Source organism: Pangasianodon hypophthalmus, chromosome 5 (genome assembly GCF_027358585.1).
Source record: "Pangasianodon hypophthalmus isolate fPanHyp1 chromosome 5, fPanHyp1.pri, whole genome shotgun sequence".
NCBI classification, from domain to species: Eukaryota; Metazoa; Chordata; class Actinopteri; order Siluriformes; family Pangasiidae; genus Pangasianodon; species Pangasianodon hypophthalmus.
Window position 1 is genome coordinate 13,317,900 of NC_069714.1, and position 19,378 is coordinate 13,337,277.

The following is a 19,378-nucleotide window of genomic DNA, read 5'->3' on the forward strand; positions in this document are numbered from 1 at the left end:
ATTTTATGACTTCTACATTATCGAGTCAGTACAAAAACATTTTAGATTTCCAAACATTAGTTTTCCAGCACAAAATTAAATGTTACAGAAAAATGTTTGTATGTCAGTAAAGAAAGCAGCAGATTACATAAGAGACACTTTTCAGACAAATAAACATAATGAAGGCTGCTGGGTTTTGCTGAAAAATTAGAAGCAAGTGTGACAGTCAAAGTCTCCAGAAGAGCTGTAGCTGCTTCTGCAAGATGCTCAGTAACACTTACAGCTCATTTCCTTATAAAACTGCACACACTGTACCTGAGACTAATAATTTTTTTTAAAAGCAAAGGATCGTCACACCAAATATTGACTTTGTTTCATTTATTACTTTTTACTGCTTTTTATAGTATTTTTTTTAAATAAAGAAAAATTTAATTTCATTATTTTTGAAGGCATCTTTACAGCATTTCTTTGCATGTGCCTAAGACTTTTGCACAGTACTGTATATTGAGTAATTTTGAATACTTGCAGAGCTTCTGTTCAAATCAGCCTTAACATTTTATTTCTTATGTTTTATTTTTTCACATTCCATTTTGTGAAATGTGGCTACCCTAAGAAGAGTTAAGAAAAGGGGCATGTTCCTATTAACATCAGATTTTATACAACTTGTACATTTGTTAGGTTATGCACCTGTGTGTGCATTTCTCCACTGTTTTACCTTTAAATAAAACATGTTTATGAATGCACACAACAATGGATAAATTAAAAGGAGTACACGTTTAGAAGCAGAGAAGATCTGTGGTGAATTGGTCAGGTCTGACCTAATTAATCACTGCCTAAATAAATAAGATATCGTAACTGCCTCATTACCATATTACAGTGTGATGTATTATAAGTATGACACAGATTACTGCACTTTATGGAAAGCCAAACAGTGCATTTAAGAAAATGGTAGCTTTTACTGTCACATAAAGAACTACAATACAGTGAAATCCTTTTCTTCACATGTCCCAGCTTGTAAGGAGGCCAAGGTCAGAGTGGAGCCCAGAACACCCCGGGAGCAATGAGGGTTAAGGATCTTGCTCATTGTCCCAAAAGTGCAGCCTTTTGATGAGCCACAGAATGCCCCCGAATTGAAGTGTTTTACAGCATTACAGCAGAAATTACAATATATAATATGTCACAATGCTATACTCAATGGCTAATTTAATGAGTTAACGCACCTTGTTTATAGTTAACTAGCATTTTTGTAAGTAAAATTACTGTCCTGAACCACCATTTGTAGCAGTGAAATAATTGTTAGGCAAGTAATAAAAAGAAAATGGTCAGTAGATTAATCTGTTATAAATACAACTGTTAGTCTTCTTCCTAATCAATAACATGGTCTTTAGCCCACCTCACTATTTTAGTATAGTTTTATAAGCATGCATAATGCAGCAAGTTCTCTGCTCCAGCTCCAACAATAACAAGCACATCCCCCTAATCACTTGTTACAAGTCTAATTTATTTTGCATGAGAAAGGGAGCATATAATAGTGGATGTGAGAAGGATTAGTGAAAGTAAACACTATTATCTGTGGGAGGTCACATTCAAGGACCACGTGAGAGTGCAGTGCTGCTGTAAACACGCATGAGTCACCTCAGCATTAATATAGCACTGTGGGAGGACCTTCGGAAATGCAGAGGGAAAACTCAATATGGTCATGTTGCACTGTTTTTAGATCAGGGGATCCCAAGGGGATGTATGTGACTGTTTCACACAAAGATTGGGTCATGTTCGCTGATCTGCTTTGGGAGTTCTGCATTGGCGAACGCGTCCGGAAGTGCACTGCAGGGGTGACTGTGTCGAGCTGCCTCCTGCTGTGATGGACACTATGCTGCAAGATCATGTTTAGGGAAGAGGCAAATCTCTGAAGCAAATTCATATTCCTCTAGTCAAATCTTCCTCTTGGAGCTCACTAGAAAAAGGTATCAGCCCAGTCAGAGCCACTTCTGCTCACTCTGCATCCACTTAACATTAGCATTTGTGCAAAAATAAAACACTACAGGAATTAAGAAGGGGTCTACATATAATAAATTAAATGCAATTAAAAAAAAGTGATAAAATACTTGTATGGCAGACTCTCCACATAATCTAACACTAATAAAAAAAGGATTAAAAATGTGTTACTTAACAATGAAAATAAGCATTGATTATTTAATCAAAATAATCATATAATCATTGACATGGTAAAGCTTTTTTTGTAAGGAGTATTTGTTTAACATTTGTGTAAAAAGTCTCCAGGCTTAGCTCTTTGGAATGGTCAGTAAGTTTTCCACCATTTTCTCAGCAACATGACATGCAGCATTTTTTGCCTTATTAACTTAACAAGAGAGAGAAAAAAACATAGGCTCCCGTGGGAACAACTGTTTATAGTTACTTTGACATTACTCATAACAGGAACTACCTAGTCTTGCAGTTGTTCCACAATATTACATGTAACTAAAAATGGTTAAAAGTACGATGTGACATTCATTAATTAAAAATTTTAATTAAAAATTGTAGCTGGATGATACCATAATATCTCTTGTGTGTGAAAGCAGATTAAGAATAGTCTACATTTGTCTAATATTTGAGACAATGTTCCAGTTTAACGTAATATAATGCTTAACATGGTGTGAAAATCCTTAATAAGGAGCCCTGAACACTGCGAATTAAGCACATTCCCATGTGTACGTCCCCTTCCATTCTGCATTCACGTAATCAGAGCAGTCTGGGGAGCACTCAGAAGTGTAAAGTCACTTGTTTCTCAGGGTAACCATGACCGTACAGGGACAAAAACAGGATGTGCTTCTTTATGGATCAGAAATGACACTCATTATGAACATTTGCATACTTCTTAATTAACACCACTGAATGGTGTTAGTGTGAGAGACATGAACGTTGCCTAAATATGTAATCAGGGCACTATCGTACCTTTAACGAGAAACCTTTAAAACTTAAACTGAGCTATATCCCCATACTGGCCTTTCTCTGAGACCAGTAAATGGAAATAAGACATGTTACACCTCTAAATTCCCCTTTTTGTTTGCTCCATCAATTAGCCCAGATCTGTGGCCACAATTATATTAGCAAAGTGGGAGTCAACTAAATAATGGAAAGAAAGCGCGATAAAGCATTTCCCTCTTGGCCTTGCACTCAGCCTATTTGCAAGCTCCACTCTGCCTGATTAAATCCCAGAGGACTTCGTGTGAGGCGAGTCTGCTTTATTTAATCAGAGGGTCGTTCCCTTTGGGCCCCACAGGCAAAGAAAAGAGGAGAGATTAGTGACATAGCCATGGGTACAAAAAGGAGAAGACGCTCTGAACGTCACTGTAGAGGGACGTCCATTGAACTGCTCAGGTTTAGTTAATTCACTGTGTGAAAAAATAATATTCGGAGACTGAAGTGGTAATTGGTGTGACTCAAAGTAATTAAAGCCAATGCAAACATGATGTTGTTCAACACCTCAGAAGCGTCCTTGTCTAACAGTGTTCTTAAAGCCATTAGATGTGTCTAAGCAAGTTGAAATCTCTTACGCACGCAGTGTCAAGACAGTAATTATGGGAAAATGTGTTTGATGAAGGTCAGAGAGAGAGAGAGAGAGAGAGAGAGAGAGAGAGAGGAAGAATGTCTCTGTGTGTATTTCTCTTACCATTCTCTTCATTTCTTTGGAGACCTGGTTGCCCCCCAGGTGGTTATAAAATGGCCGGTCGGTCCAGTGTGAACTGTTGTGGGTGATGCTGTTTGTCCGTTGCCGATTCATCTTGGCAATCATGGCCTTTTCTTCTTTCTGTTAGAAGGAACATTTATATGCAACAGTCTTTAAGCTAGTGCGTCATTTATTCATTTTTTTTTTACCATTTTACACTATGTCACTAATGTCTAGTTTATTCTAGTTTTTAACTACATGTACACAATATGTGCAAGACGACCTGTCAGTTGTGCACATCTGTAAAACATAATGTGATGCGTGCATGTGGTGCAGTATCAACATAAATATTAATATCAACACTGTTGAATTCTTCAATCTGATTGGTCAGAAGGTGTTAATTCATTTTCTGTAATAGCAGCTCTGACAATAGTGCCAGCTGTAATTCAAATCACAGGCTTATATTAATGCCCTCATTCTAATACGGTATTGTTTCTACAGTAACAACTCAATTCACAGGGACTTGTATGAAGAATGCTCTACATAATCTAGGACAAAAAATAAATGGATTTTTAAAAAAATGTTAGTTAGCAAAGAAAAACATATTCATTGATATGGTGAAGTTTTCTGATGTTTTTTAACATTTTTGGAAGGAGTCTCTAGTGTCAGCACTTCTTTTTTTTTAACAGCCATGGGAAACTTTTCAGGACAAAGGCTACTTAGTCACATGACAAGCTGTTTTTTTTTGTCTTATTAACTTCAAGAGAGCAAAAAAAAAGAAGGCTGCTGAAGAACTGTTTATAGTGTTTAAAATGTAAGTGATAACTGGAAATTACTTCTTTTACAGACAATTGACAATGCTGGCAAAGTGGTATAAGAGGAATAAAACATAAATCGCACACTTAAGTACTATTCCAGTATTTGATTATTAACACAAGTCTTCAAGGCTACCAATTGTTTGGATCTTCTAGATTAGTAAATATGATTAAATGCAAGGTCAGAGTTTTTGATTTGAGACACAGCTCATGAAAACAATGGCAGCTGAAAGTTTTAAAGAGAAACTAACAGACCTTTTCCATACGTTTAACACCTTCAAGCTGCTGATCAATATGGTATGAAATCACTATACATTTTACAGGTAACTATGGCAACGTAATGCACAGGGATGTTTTTGGCTCTGACATGCCATTTGGAGGATGTATCTTTTAATCATCTAGAAGTATATAAGAAAAATAGGTGAAAAATAATATGTGAACAGTATGTGAGTAATGCCACTTGTGTTGTTGCTGTGTCTGCACACACATACATATTCAATAAATAAACTTGGCCTAATGCTTATAAATAAGGGTTAGAGTAGTCTGTGTATTAGAAACATGCACTTTCAGTGTGAAAGAAAAAAATTTAACTAGTGCTAACTGACCTGAACAACAAGAATATGTTCTCCCACTAGTACAGATAACAACTGTTAAACATATTCTGGGAAGCAAATCTGAGATAAAACTGGTGAATCCCTTTCTTTAATTAACTGTGCTTTGCAGCTTTATGAGGAAGGAAAGGACAAACTCTGACCCTCTTCTGGCTGCATCCCACTATGAGGAAAGTTTCAATGTTGTGCTTCCTCAGATAGACATTCCTTTCTCCGCCAAAGCCAGGCTCCACATCGTAGTCACCATTCAGATAGTTCAGAGTAGCTTTAGTTATGTGGATACGGCTGGGAGAAAGCAACAAGGTTTAATGTGAGGTTCATAAGATAACTATAGAAATCAGAAAAAAAAACAGTTTTAACCTTGCATAATAGAAACTCATAAACTGTGTATAAATGCTATTTAACTGTGATTTTAACTGGCTTAAATTTGCGTCTGTTATTTCTGATTTAGGTCTTGTGCGGAGACGTCACTCTCACCCTGCTTTTCCTCCTGCCTCCATATGATTTGCCAGCGTGACATCATTGGACCAGACGTCAAACTGCCACTTTCTCAAACCCAAGACCCCACAGTGGACTCGGCCACTATGGATCCCCACTCGCATGTTCACGTTGACACCAGTGACTTCCCTCACCAATCTTAGAAAACACACACACACACACACACACACAATTAATGAATTGCAATGCAAATTGAAAGCACAATGGGAAAACTATGGACACAGCTGACTCTTCAACACCACTAACCCAGCAGTGAGCTTAACACAAGTGCTTTACTTGTGTGGTCTTAACAGGCACAGACGCATTCCCAGAAAATGTGGTAATTACACTAATTTTATTACTATTTACCATGGTCTACGCTGTCATGCAAAATGACCTCCTAATGCTGGATTAAGCTCTTAGGAAAACAAGCAGTGCCCTCTGACAGCTGAACTGTTGACCTCAGGTAGACTCATTCTTATCAGAGGATTTATAAACAAAATATACTCATGTCTATGTCTATCATTACTACAGCAAGCAGCTGAGCATCTCGGCCAAGCATCGAGGCTTCACAATTATTTTGTAATGAGTACACAAGAACAAGCCGTAAGCTTGCAAAAATCAATAATAAAATCATTTTACTTATATTTTAGCCTTGGTAATAAGTGGCACAGTAAACAGAGAGAGTTAAACCCTGTGAACTTTGGGGGTGACAGGCTTCTGTGTCACACTGCAGCAAAGCAAAATGTTTTTCTGCCAGCATTTGGCTTCTTTGAAGGTGTGTCACAAAAATTCAAGCAAGTTTAGCTCTCTGAAGTGCATGTGAATCCCAATTCATGTTCGTACCTTAATTTTTAAATCATGTATTTATCTCCCACTCGATGTACATTTGACTGAATAAAATGTGAGTGAAAAACATGTTTAAGCCAATTGTTTTGGAGGTCTTCACTATAATGTAAATATACTGTCAGTGTAGTTGATGTTTGCTGGCCACTGCCCAGAGTAAACACATTCAGGCTCAGTGAAGCAGTAAGCTAGTGTTTTTACAAACTACTGCACCAATAAGCTACATCGAATACAAGACACATAGGCAATATATCTGTGATATGCTGTTGGCAACTCGTACAACACCTGAGGGTGTGCAGTTCCAAGGTGACAATACATTTATTGACCCCATGCACACATTCACTTTCAAATGCACGCTTGCATGCACACATAATCAGCATCAATCTCATAGTTTAATAATTCAGTACTGCCTGCAGGGAGTTTTATCCTTCTTTGTATTCACCAATTACCAAGAAAAAGAAAATGCAAAGAAGCCCTGTGCTCATTCTTTCTTATGAGGAATTCATGCAGCTAATATTATTTTAAGCAGAAAAGACTTGTTAATCTTAAACCTTGTTAAAAACTGTCTTACAACTACAGCATGTCCTACATACAAGTCCATATTATTTATTATGTCTATATACATGCCTCTATACACATGCGGAATTTATTGCAGAGTCTGCTTCCTTCTTCTGACATGAATTAAAATTTAAAAGCAACTGTAATACTTACGAGATGGCCTCAATCATGTCCACTCCCATCTCCACACAGCAGTGAGCATGGTCAGCCCGGGCCTCTGGCAAGCCCGACACACAGTAGTAGCAATCCCCTAAAATCTTAATCCGCAGACAGTGATTTTCCTTCACACACACACACACACGCACACACACACGCACACACACACGCACACGCACACGCACACACAGACATACAGGTGCATTATGTAGCAAGCTGAGAAAAAGCATTATTGACACTATTAAATCATCATTTGACTCATTAGATCACTATGAATATTTCCTTTTATACTACATACACTTTGTAAAGTCAGCACTTAGTAAGTGTGGTATATGGTTTCATACGTTCATTGTACAAGGCTTTGTTTGGACTTTTAAAATCCATATTACACGGCACACATACTTTCCCCTTTTAAGGAAGAGGATGATTAAAAAAAAAAGAACAAATCTGAGATTAAATTGCTCCCTATGGGATCAGAAAGGTCAGAGTTTAGTCTGCAAGAAGTCTGTTTTCATAAAGTCTGCAAGTTCCCATTTTAATTTGTCTTTTTGCCCAGAAAAAAGTCTCAATAAAATCACAAATATCCCTTATAAATAAAGAATGGTTTTAGAAAGAGGAGAGGAGAGGAAAAGAGTGGAGTTGAGAGGAAAGGAGATGGGAAGAGATGAGACGAAAGCCCCAGGCTGAGCACAGGATACACCCCAGTGCTCAGTCTTATGACAACCACCTGAATGTCACCCCAGCATATGCCTCAACTTAACCCACCAGCCACACAATAGAAGTTGTTGTTGAGCAAGTAGCCGTGTGCCTCATGCTTTTGCTAAATGTGAAAACACATCCTTGTACAACATGCAAATTCATATTCCCAAAGCAGTGTGAATTTTCTATAGAGTAATAAAGTCAGTTCTTAAACACATCCATCTAGGTGCATCCTCTGGACAAGCATGTACATATTTTCAGTGGTGTTTAAATGAGCACAGCATAGTGAGGGGGATCTTCTGAGTGCAGGAGGGAATCTGTATCCACAGCATGACTCAGAATCTTGTCTAGAGATAATGAGATGTGGCTCTGGCTCAACAGCAGGTAGACTGGTGAGTACAGCCTGGCTAAGCAAACATTCACTGTGCACAGGTAAGACCCCTAAGCAGTGAACACTGGGAGAGAAAATAAGTGAAATCCAAGAGCATGTTCAGTAGATCTGAATTCGACATCAGGTCAATCTCTTGACTCTGCAGCCAGATATCTTTACTCACTGCAGCCAGTTTGTCGAATCTTGCAAACAGCTCATTCAGGGTCATGACCAGTTCCTGAGCTGTGCACTGAGACGCCAGACTGGTGAATCCCTCGATGTCAGCAAAGAGGATACTGCACAGAGAGAGAAACAGAAGATTAAACTGTGCATGTCTAAGACTTATCAGCTTTGCTTATCACAATGACTTTACAAAAATTCCATACAGAATCCAACACTGTGCAGTTATTAGAATGAGCTTTGCCTGTGGCCTTTTCAAATAACTATTCAAGGAAGCAGACTTTGCATAGATACAATAGCATCTGTGAGCCATTCCGCATTAGTAACACACATTAGACTCCATTACCATGCCAGTGACACTGAGGACTGGTTTGGGAGAGCACAGTGGATCAATGGTAATAAAAGACATTCATAATCTAATGAAAGCCAAGGGAAAGTTCGACCTACAAATCTGAATCCGAGAGAGCTGTTTGACATTCTTTTACCATGAGAACGAGGTAACGGATATGGTCCTCCATTGTATGATGCCCCTGCATGTGAGACAAGCAAGATAAAAAGCTACAGGGGTTCAGATGACCTCACATGGGTTATAATAACCGTAACTATTCAATATCCAACTGCACAGCTTTCAACATGGTGGGATAAGAAGAGGAGAAACATTGTTACAGATCCCGCTCTAATAGGAATATCTCTGTAGTGACCCTAGGGCCTGGTGCTGGTTGATACAGGAGACAGTGACGCTCGCTGATTAAAGCTTCTGTTCAGGACCAAAGTGGCTTCTCTGTTCACTTTCTCAGAATCTCAGAACAAAAGGGGTTTTTCACAAAATGTTGAAGGCTTGCAGATGAGGAGCTGTTTTTACACAACACAATGATCCTGCTGTACTAAGAGCATGTGACAGCTGACCAGAGCCTGTTGATGCCTTCTAAGGAAAATGTTCCAACTTTCACCTTCTACTTAAACTGTGATGCACTCTACCATATCTTTCTTACACAACAAAGAGTGAAGCAGAAGCAGAGTGCAGACTGTTTTCTACCAAACTCATCTCTAAAGCTCACACTGTACTTCAACAAATGTGTCTATGGTAATTCAAATATTTTGGTAAATTATTTTAATAGCAAATAGCACTGCGGGAAAAATATCATGTTTAAGTGGTGGATCTAACATCACTAGACCAGTATCGTAGGGAAATATTTTTATAACAATATATCTCACAAATTTCAAAAAAGACAACCCTATATAACTCGCTCAGGGGTCTTAGAGACAGATGGGTGTTGTATCAGTAGAATATTACTGTTACTGTATATAGCACTGGTCCATTTTTATATGGCTAATATATTTAGGCTGATATTTGGCTCAAATTGCTTACCACAGCGCCAATATCAAATTTCTACTGAAAAATACTTTCTCTGTACTTATATATAATGGTGAATGAAAATGATATGCGAATTAGCAGAGAATGCAAACCTATACCTAAAGAACCTGCTAAGCTTGCTAGTTTTGGTAATATTAATGATGAACAAAATTATACTTATTAGGATATATATTAGTCTTTGCTAATATCCCTGAGAAAATGACAATGTAAACTGAGATTCAAAATATTAAAATTCTTAATAAGCTAAACTATAGCTGTTAGCAATATAAGGCACACTAAAAATAAAATAAACACTAATTTGTGTCCTTGTTTGCATTAATGTGATTAACATGCAAAATCTAGAAACATGAAGCACATCTGATTCTCTTCTTGACTAGCAATAATAATGACATTGTGGTGACAACTGAGATGAGTTGTGCTTATGCTTGAAACAAAGGCGAATTACAAATGTTTGTTCAACGTGCTGACAGAAAAATGACCTGGAAAAAAAAAAGCAGGAAATGAGTTATGAGCGAACATTCCAATAAGTGGAGTGAACTCAAGGGTCGCTGATGGCCTGCTGTTGAGGAAGCTGTTGAGGGAAGTTTTGACAGGTCAGCATGAACAAAGCTGCAGCACTTGCTCCAGCTAAAAAACCCAGGAAGGAATTGTGCACAGCATCACACATCCTGCTTACATAACATGACCTTGTAAGTTCTTCAAGGGTCACTGCTTGGTCTGTATCAAAGCACTACTGTGCTTGAGAGGTCGACAGTTCCTGACTGCTTTCCCCAGAGAGCTGGCACTACCAGGTCTGATGGCTTTCATCTCGCAACCACTTAGCCCCCTTCTGAGACTATGCTGAACATTTAATCTTCCTCTGCTACACTAGCTCTCCAACCTCATACTGCAGATATCCTATTTCAAAGATAATGTTGTTCAGACTCTTAACATCAGAATGGCTGGAAAGACATATTGGTGGTGGTGAAAAGCTCAGCTGTGCCAATGCACCTTCTTGGGTCAGGAGATGATGGCCACATTGCCATCACTATGATTTGGGATGGCACGCTTGTCTTCTCTTCTTCACTAAGTGACGCACTATTTTAATCCTTAGAAGTTATGTCAAGCGATGAACATGGCATTCAGTGATGCTGTGCAAATAAGATGAGATTGTAGTCGTTGTCTTCTGAGGCTTAACACTCCAAGCATCATTACCAATTGTTTAATAGAAGTCTAATTGATGAATAGCTACAGACTCTCTGACGTAAAATCTGTGAATGCCTTTTTATCATTGTTTATTTGAACCATCCAAATCATCCCATTTTTTTCTAAGAAGCAGGTGGTACTGCATAAGGTCGCCTGTCTGCTTATTCCACCAACAAGACTTCCACCAATCTGCATAGGCAGATAGGCAGACACTTGTCTCTGTGTGTGGTTTAGTCAAGAGCAAGAAACAAAAGTAAGACAAACATCATGTGCCACCTCATAGGTTAAACTGTTTTCAGAGGCCTTGGTGAGGGCTGCTCCTGTTTTCTTGCCCTCTGTCTGCTACACAGCAGGCGTCGTTCAGACTGTTATTATTTGTGAAATCGGTCAAGCTCAACAGCAAGTAATCCCTGACCTTGAGCCACGTGAAAACTGTAAATGTTTTCTCAGGATGGAATCTGTGGGGCTCACCGCCTAAATCATCACACTTTATCTTATAGCACTTTTCATAGTTTTTCCTTTTTCAGCATGAAGTAAGTTACATATGCATATAAAAAGAGTCTACTAAAATAACACAAACCTGTGGTAACAGTGAAACCATAATATGCCACTTGGTCTTTGGCATGGAGGTCATGGTTATCCAAAGAAAATAAAAATGCAAGAATAATATCTTTTATGTATGATGAGTGGACAGAACACCAAATCTCATAGCTGAGATGTTAGCCAATGATTCACAAACATTTTATCGAGGGCACAAATATGATGTGCTGCATGATCATCTACTCGTTCATTTTCATTAGTCTGTATTAATGCACTTAACTAGCTTACTAGCTGGCCATATGCTATTATATTATTTAGCTACCATGTTTTATCCTAGTCAGTGTCTGGGCCACCAAAACATGGGGCTGAGCAGCACATGGGAGCTTTTACTTGCCTGGGGGGTAGTTCACTAAATTTGTATTATATAGTTATCATTTGCCCAAACTAATGTGCTATAAATATCCTATTTAATTAATACAAATTAGATTACATAACCACTGGCATAAAATATGGTACATTTGTACAGAAAGTCAGAACCCCATAGCATCTTTTAGAAATAACAAAATTTTTTATTGTGCACTTTTTTCTTTTTAATTACAACAAAGTAGTCTTAAATACAGCGTTTTCACTCTGAAACTTTTTAAATATTATTAACAAATTCATGACAAAAGGTTCACATAAACTATGTATGTGCTTGAACATTTTACGTATAGGTGAACTCAGCTTTGAATCATTTTAAACATGTTTTACATAGAACATTGCCATGCTGGTTGAAAATCTTGCTGGTCAAATCATGACTGATTACTCCAACTAATGGAGATGATTAGCAGACACACACATATTTCAACCAGAGGTCAGTAAAACTCTGATCATCTTTTTGTTATGCTTTCACTTACTAAGGGCCACGGATTAGATATAAGCATGTTTAAGAAAAAAATGACTAAAATCAGTTAAACTTGCACCTGGGTTAAGCAGAAGAGAGAGGAAGGATTTACTATTTCCTGGCTCTCTGGAGCTGAAGCTGACCTGCTCCTTGTCACACCATTTTCCCCTCCAGTGAATCGATTTAGAATCTTTAGAAAGTCTGGAGAATGTCAACATTCATCATGTGAAACTTTTACAAATGCCACCACTCAGCACTACACTAAAATCCACAAATCTCTCTATATTTATAATAAATAAGACAAAATACACTGGGATTTCAAATAAATCAAAGTGGAACTTCAGTCTAAATGTTGGATGACATGGAGAAGGAAGGGGCTCTCATCAGGCCTAATGTACAGTGCAGAGTGTGTGTGTGTTTGAGAAGGACAGAGAGAAAGAGAGACATAGAGAAGCAGAATAAGACTGTGTGTGTGTGTGTGTGTGTGTGCGCACATGTCTGTTTTGTCTGTTGGAGATAGAGAAGTAAGGAGGAAGGTTGATATGAATTAGAGTGCCCTCCTTCAAACCACAAGATGGTGCTAAAGTTGGTTCACAAAATGTACTATGAATACAGGTAACTCCTCCTGTCTATCTATTGTGTTGGGCCCTGAATGCCCTTGTTTATTAACAAATTAGACTGCAAATTGTAATTAAGTTGAATTTTTTTTCATAGTCGTTTCTGCTCTAACTATGAGGAAGCAACATTCACTTAACTCCTCCCCATCTTGAGTTACAGATACAGGTTTTGCAGTTAGAATACATCTTCTATTTAATTAATGTGTGTGCATCATGTTTTACTACTATCCATTTTCCAAAAATGGTCATCTGCATGAATCCATTAATACATTCAATAAAAGAGACTTTGAAGAAGAACCAGGGCAGCAGGTCAAACTGAAGTTCATAGTGTCTCTGCTTGCAGGTTTAAAAGTGATTAAGCGTGAACACTCCTGCTTAGTAGCTGGGCTTCATCTCTCTCCTACCTCACATTGTCGTGCTTCTGGATGTAGATCTTGTGAAACATCATATCCTCCTGCTTGGCATTTATGTCGGCTTTCATCTCCATGGCAACGTGGCGGGGAAGCACGGAAAGGAGGAGGCGTTCCTGCAAACAAGAAATGAAAGAAACAGAGGAAGGGGAGAGTTGGAAATGAGGAAAAGGGAAACAGGGACTTGATTTTAATCATCCCATCAAGGGTTGTCAATTTCTGACTCAGAATTGAGTGTTGAACATTTTTTTCCTCCTTCTTGCTATCTCCCCTACCCATCAGCCCCTGTTATGAGGAGTCATCACCAGTGACAACCATGGCTGTACACTGACGTCACCCTGCTACGTCTGGAATACAGTGGAGTGGCTCAGGGCAGTCTGGAAGATTCTGGTTATCTTCTGCCAGCTCTGATTAGCTCACGTCTGCATTGTGTGCCTTCACTATGAGATTTATATAAATCATTAGTGTGATATCATAACTGCTCTCTCATCTACACTGGTTTTTGTCACATTTACTTGGAAAAAGCATAATTAGAATGTTAAGAAAGTATCTTTAGGATCACACTTATTCCTTTCTCATTCCTTATTCCCTACACAGGCAGTATTTGCAATGAGAGAGAATGCAATTACATGGACACTTGATGACTGATGAGACATTGCTAATAGGAATACATCCAGTGAAGCACATTTCTGGCCTCCCAGCTGTGTTACCTGCAGCCATCTTCTTCCTCACCTGCTGTTGGTTTTCTCTCTGGGAGTGTAGACGTGCCTGAATGCATTCTCTTGTCTCCTGGAAGGCCTGCCTCTGTGAGCCTTCTGCTGGGTAGTGCGTACACACACCTACTATATTGGTGCAGGAGAAGATCAGCACATTGGCCACAAGCTGTGAAACAAAGGCAGATAGGTAAAGACCCAGAAAACAAATGTTATGGAACATAGCTTAGATTCATCTGCTGCTTTCTTAAAGGTCCTTTTTTATTAATGTAATGTATGAGGTGGACAAAAAAGCAAAGCTTCTGTCCAACAGACATGAATTTTAATAGATGTAATCCCTTAATGTCCTGGCTTATTATTCAGTTATACATCTTGAAGCATATTATTCAGTAACTGCTATGAATTATTCAATTAAGTGAAGAATTTAAATCTAGGCCCTCAAACAGGTCCTAAGAGTTTACAAGATGAAATAACTTGTACATAAGTGATCACCATTTAGTCTCATCTCATTCCCGGTTAGACATGTGCACAGTGCCCATATTCTGTTACAAGGAGATCTGTAACACTCATTTTAGATCAGTAAGCAGTAGCGTCCGTTCAGTGTCTTAGTTTATTTTAGCTCAAATTACTAAGTCTCTCTTGCTTTTCCTCTCTCTCTCCCCCTTTTTTGTCTCTATATTCTTCCTCTTTCTGTCTCTCTGTATCTTCACTTAGAGTAGAAGAGCAGATTTCCATAACATCTCAGGCTGATCTGCAGTGCTAGTTTAAATATCTTGGCCATGGCGAGAGTAATAGCAGGACCTTCTGCCTAATATAGACAATGTGTACGTATGTATTTGTGCAAGCGAATGCAATGAACAGTCAGAGTTTGAAAATATACACTATGGATTGAATGTGTTTATGTTATAGATCCATTACAACAAGGCTTGAACTAGAACATACAAATTCTGCTCCATGGGAAGAGGAGATATAGATTGTGGTTACAGTTCATTTGTGTGCAAACAAAGCATATGGAGCATGTGATACTCTGTGCCCTAAAGGAAGAAAGTGTTGTCAGTGTGCTTAAGAACTGAATACTACATTGTCTCCTTTCACTATGCCTAAAAAATAAATTAACACTGACATTGTCTCTAAGGCCTCAGTCCTACTGCCTAAGACGAAACAGTATGTAGTGTAATGTAGTATGAAAAGAGAGCATATGTAAATTGTAAAATGATTTTCACCTCCATTGTCCGGTTAAAAAAAATTCCGGATCTAGTTCTCTCAACATACCCTATACATGATTTCATGTTAACAATTGTAATGACTTCACCAATGTGCAGCTAAAAAATATTAATAATGATGCAAATGTATCCCCTCAGAAATGAATTGATGTATTTGCCACAACAATGTATTCAGCATGCTTTTGGTAACATCAATCAAAAATTGCAGATTGAATACAATATTACATATTATTATTATTATTATTATTATTATTATTATTATATTAGAGGTTTCCAAGCTTGTACGTCCAGACACCTTTTTTTTCTAAGATACTTTAAAATCCACTACATTTTGTAAAAGCTATTTAATTCTGTAAATTAATCTCTAATGTTTTTCTCCACAGCAGTCCTGCAAAATTGTACTGTCTGAAAATCCATTTCATTTAGGCCAAATTAACTTCCAATTGGGCATTTGATATATTGATGCAAACTGGATTACCCTGCTCTCTAGTGTGTTATATTCATCTAGAAGACTTGCAGGCATGAACTGTAAACAGAAATGCTACATGAAAACACACACACATGCAGCACATCCAGCACAGCGAGGCATATATATTACCAAGAAACACCACTGTTCTATTTATAACCCCCACTTCCTTGGCAGCCCTTATTAGGAAACAGAATGCCTTTGTCTATGAGCAGACCAAAAAAACATTATTATTCAGCAATGACATACCGAAATACAGAAACGGTACGTAGTTGGGATAGTTAAACCTGTACTATTATCCAGGATATGAGGTTTCTCATTGAACTGATGCTCAAATATTAGACTTTTTCTCTACATCAATTCAAGTTTGCAAAAATCCAGCCATGTTTGATCCAGCCATCATCTGCACATTGATTAGACATATGCCTAATTAGTTGAGGAAGAAATGTCATCATTGCTTCTGCTGGACAGAACTGCTTACTGTCAGTAAAGAACAGTCAATGGGAGCAACTACACTTTATCGAAGCTGAAATCACAAAATCCTACAGCCTCACTAGATAGAGAGGAACAGGAATATTTATTTTATTTTCTCGGGATTTGTGTCTATAACCAGCCCCGACATGATGGGACACATCCAGGGAAGTTGTCACAGGCTGAGACGGACCACCGCAAATCCAGTGATCCATTTCATCTAAATATTTTATACAGAATGTAGGTTTTGTCACCGGCCTGGACTTTATATAAGCATGCCTGTCAGTAATATTACCAGTATTTGTCCCAGTTATTTGTAACTGTAAAATTAGTTCTATTTTATAAATGGGCAGATCATTTTTGCTTCACCATTCTGCATCATAACAGTTGAAATATGCAAAAGTACATGTACCTATGCATGAAAGACAAATGAGAGAAGCCAGTTTCAAAGGAAAGGTTAAGCTGGCATGTCAAATGCACCAATGATTTCACAGAACATATACAATTATTCACATGTTTCCAGCATCATGGATAACCTGGATACAATATTAATTAGTGCAGAGTTTCAAAAACAAATCTGGCTCTTTGGATCATGTTTCATAAGAACCATAAGTTCCATGAATATGAGTATTTCCATCAATCATTACTCCAGGACAGGGGCCAACAATTAGATTTGACATGGCGCCAAACTGTCTCTGGTCAACATCTCACTCAAATAATAATGTATTTAAATCAGGTACCAACATTTGTTGTTGTTGTTGTTGTTGTGTGTGTACACGCTATGTAGTGCACTAAATCTAGTGTAATGCTCAACACTTCTCATATAAAACTGAAGTGGACAATTAGATTTTCAGTACTAATTCCTCATCAATTACATTCTTGCTTCTTTCCGTTTCTTTTTATCCTAAACATGGCCTAACAGCTAACATTTTTTTAGTGTAATAGCTAATGATAGCAGAGTTTCGGGCTGTTCTGCCACCATTTGATAATCCCAGCTCTAGGACAAAGCCCTGCACTCAGGCTTTAATACAGCAAAGAACTGTGAAACAAAAGATTTAAACAAGTGTGTTTATGGATAGTACTCATTCTGTCCTCACTCTGTCGGTCAGATAGTTACAACAGCAGGTAAGGCCCATGAGCAAAGCAAAAAGAACACACTGTTTAATGGATGCTCCTTGAGTGCATTACTCAACAGAGTCCATCCTGGTACAGTGGAAAGCATGGAGGTCAAGATGAGCCTCAGAATCTACTATCCACATAATGTATTGCATTAGCAAAATAACACAAAGCTTATTTGCTACAGCCAGCCATTTTAAAAGCTGGAGGAATTGCTAGAGGCCTTTTAAAGGCTGAAACTCTTGGCCAAGCTGGTCTCAGCTTCCTAGCATTTTAGTGTTAATATTATTAACTTTAACAGTGAGAAAGTGTTTCCAAAGTGACAACTAATCAACCATTTTATGGTGATGGCTAGTGCTTTGACGCATTTGGGAAATGTGGTCTGCGTGAGCAAAGTGACGTAAAAAAGCCAGTAAATCAGTCTCTAACCTCAATATCCACACGATAGAACCATTAGAGATGACAGAAAATCAGTAATAAAACTATTTCTTTTAAAGTCCATTTCCTTTAGGTTACTGTAACCATAAACCTATTTGGTTACATTTCTTTCTTTGTATCTCTTTTCTTATTTTATTATGTTAAGGTATGAAAATAGAGGAATGTCTCTTTAAGAGAATGCCTTTATGCTTCTCACAAATCATAGTCATTTGATTGGTTCAGTTAATTGTTAACCATCACAAACACGCTGCACTGACGGTTTGACTCTGGGGCTTGAACCAGATTTGTGGCAGACTGCCTGGGTGCAGATCGGATAGGCTTGAGATTACACCCAGGTAGGGCTGGACAGAGACAATAATTCAGGCTGGTACTCTGTAACTGTAGTACACTTCAGTAATAATAGTGGATGTAGTAGAAATACGCATAGTACACTAAGAATAGGGCATTTCAGACAATAGTCCTTCAACAGCTGGGCAAGCGAAGTGTTTCTAAAAAAAGCTAGAGCATTTTTAAATTTTGGAATACAAGGTTAAAATGTATATTATATGTACTTCCATTATCCTCATTAGATGTTACTGCTCAGAAATAGACTAACCCTTACTGGCTATATAATTGACGCAACTGTCATTAAGAGTTCTCTCAGCACACATTTAACTTTATATGCATTCTCATTTCAGTGCATGAGTAAAAACACCACACTCACTAATCATATTCCATCAAGTATATTGCATCTGTGAAATATGAACCTGGCTATTATAAATTTAATTACCACCCTAGGCATCTTTCTCTATAGGTAAGCACCAGTTGGACTAGTAAACACATCTTGCTATGATGTATTGATGCAAAACAGAAGTGTGAACAAACACAGACAGACAGAGCAGTCACTCTAACACACTCCCATCAAACAGCATGGCAGGTCGAGTGAGCAGGTTGTGTTTGCAGAAGCTCTGAGCTTCACTGCTGTCTCCATCTTTTATGGAGAGAAATATGGGAACAAGTGTGACATGTTAAGAATGATTAATAAAAAATTTCACTATTTGAGTGATATATTTTATTTTCTCTCTCTACATTTTTTTCCTAAGACTCTTACATGTGATTCAATGTTTGTGATGCAAACTTGCCATGCATACACACTTATGATTCTAGCTTTTTGTAAGATGGTCAACTGATATATTATAAAGGAAGTTGAAAGGATGGTGCTTTTATTATCAACAAGACACCAAGATTTAGTCACTAAGCTTCAGTCAAGTGTGCACTAATTTAACCAAAACACAGTAATTTCTGGAAATAGACCAGGTCTAAATTCAGGTTTATTAAAGCAGATTTGTATTTTATCCTGCTAGAGAGAATGCTCAAGTTCTCTCATATTCACACCACCCCTGGACAGACATTTGTGTAACACATGATGGTGCCGATTGTGCTGGGATCCTAAATGTCACGTCCTGAGTCACACCTTTGAAGAGGATTGCTAGCCCCTACCACTGAAGCATTTTCAATTTTTCATCTTCCACTTCAAAAAATATTCCAAATATAGTTACTATAAACATCAACCAGATGGGCCTCTGAGCTTTAGTGCTTTTTGA

At 38.0% G+C, this 19,378-nt stretch overlaps 1 protein-coding gene across 2 annotated transcripts in view; it reads right to left on the reverse strand.

Annotated features, from left to right (window-relative positions):
* Window positions 1–19,378, reverse strand: part of adcy5 (adenylate cyclase 5) — a 69,601-nt gene that overhangs the window by 11,498 nt on the left and 38,725 nt on the right. For both annotated transcript variants that reach the window (XM_026912696.3, XM_026912695.3), the window contains exons 2-8: window positions 14,101–14,250; window positions 13,363–13,484; window positions 8,363–8,474; window positions 7,107–7,234; window positions 5,550–5,708; window positions 5,216–5,357; window positions 3,650–3,787 (exon numbers count right to left, since the gene is read on the reverse strand). In XM_026912696.3, the coding sequence (XP_026768497.1) occupies window positions 3,650–3,787; window positions 5,216–5,357; window positions 5,550–5,708; window positions 7,107–7,234; window positions 8,363–8,474; window positions 13,363–13,484; window positions 14,101–14,250 (951 nt within the window). The remainder of the gene's footprint in view (window positions 1–3,649; window positions 3,788–5,215; window positions 5,358–5,549; window positions 5,709–7,106; window positions 7,235–8,362; window positions 8,475–13,362; window positions 13,485–14,100; window positions 14,251–19,378) is intronic.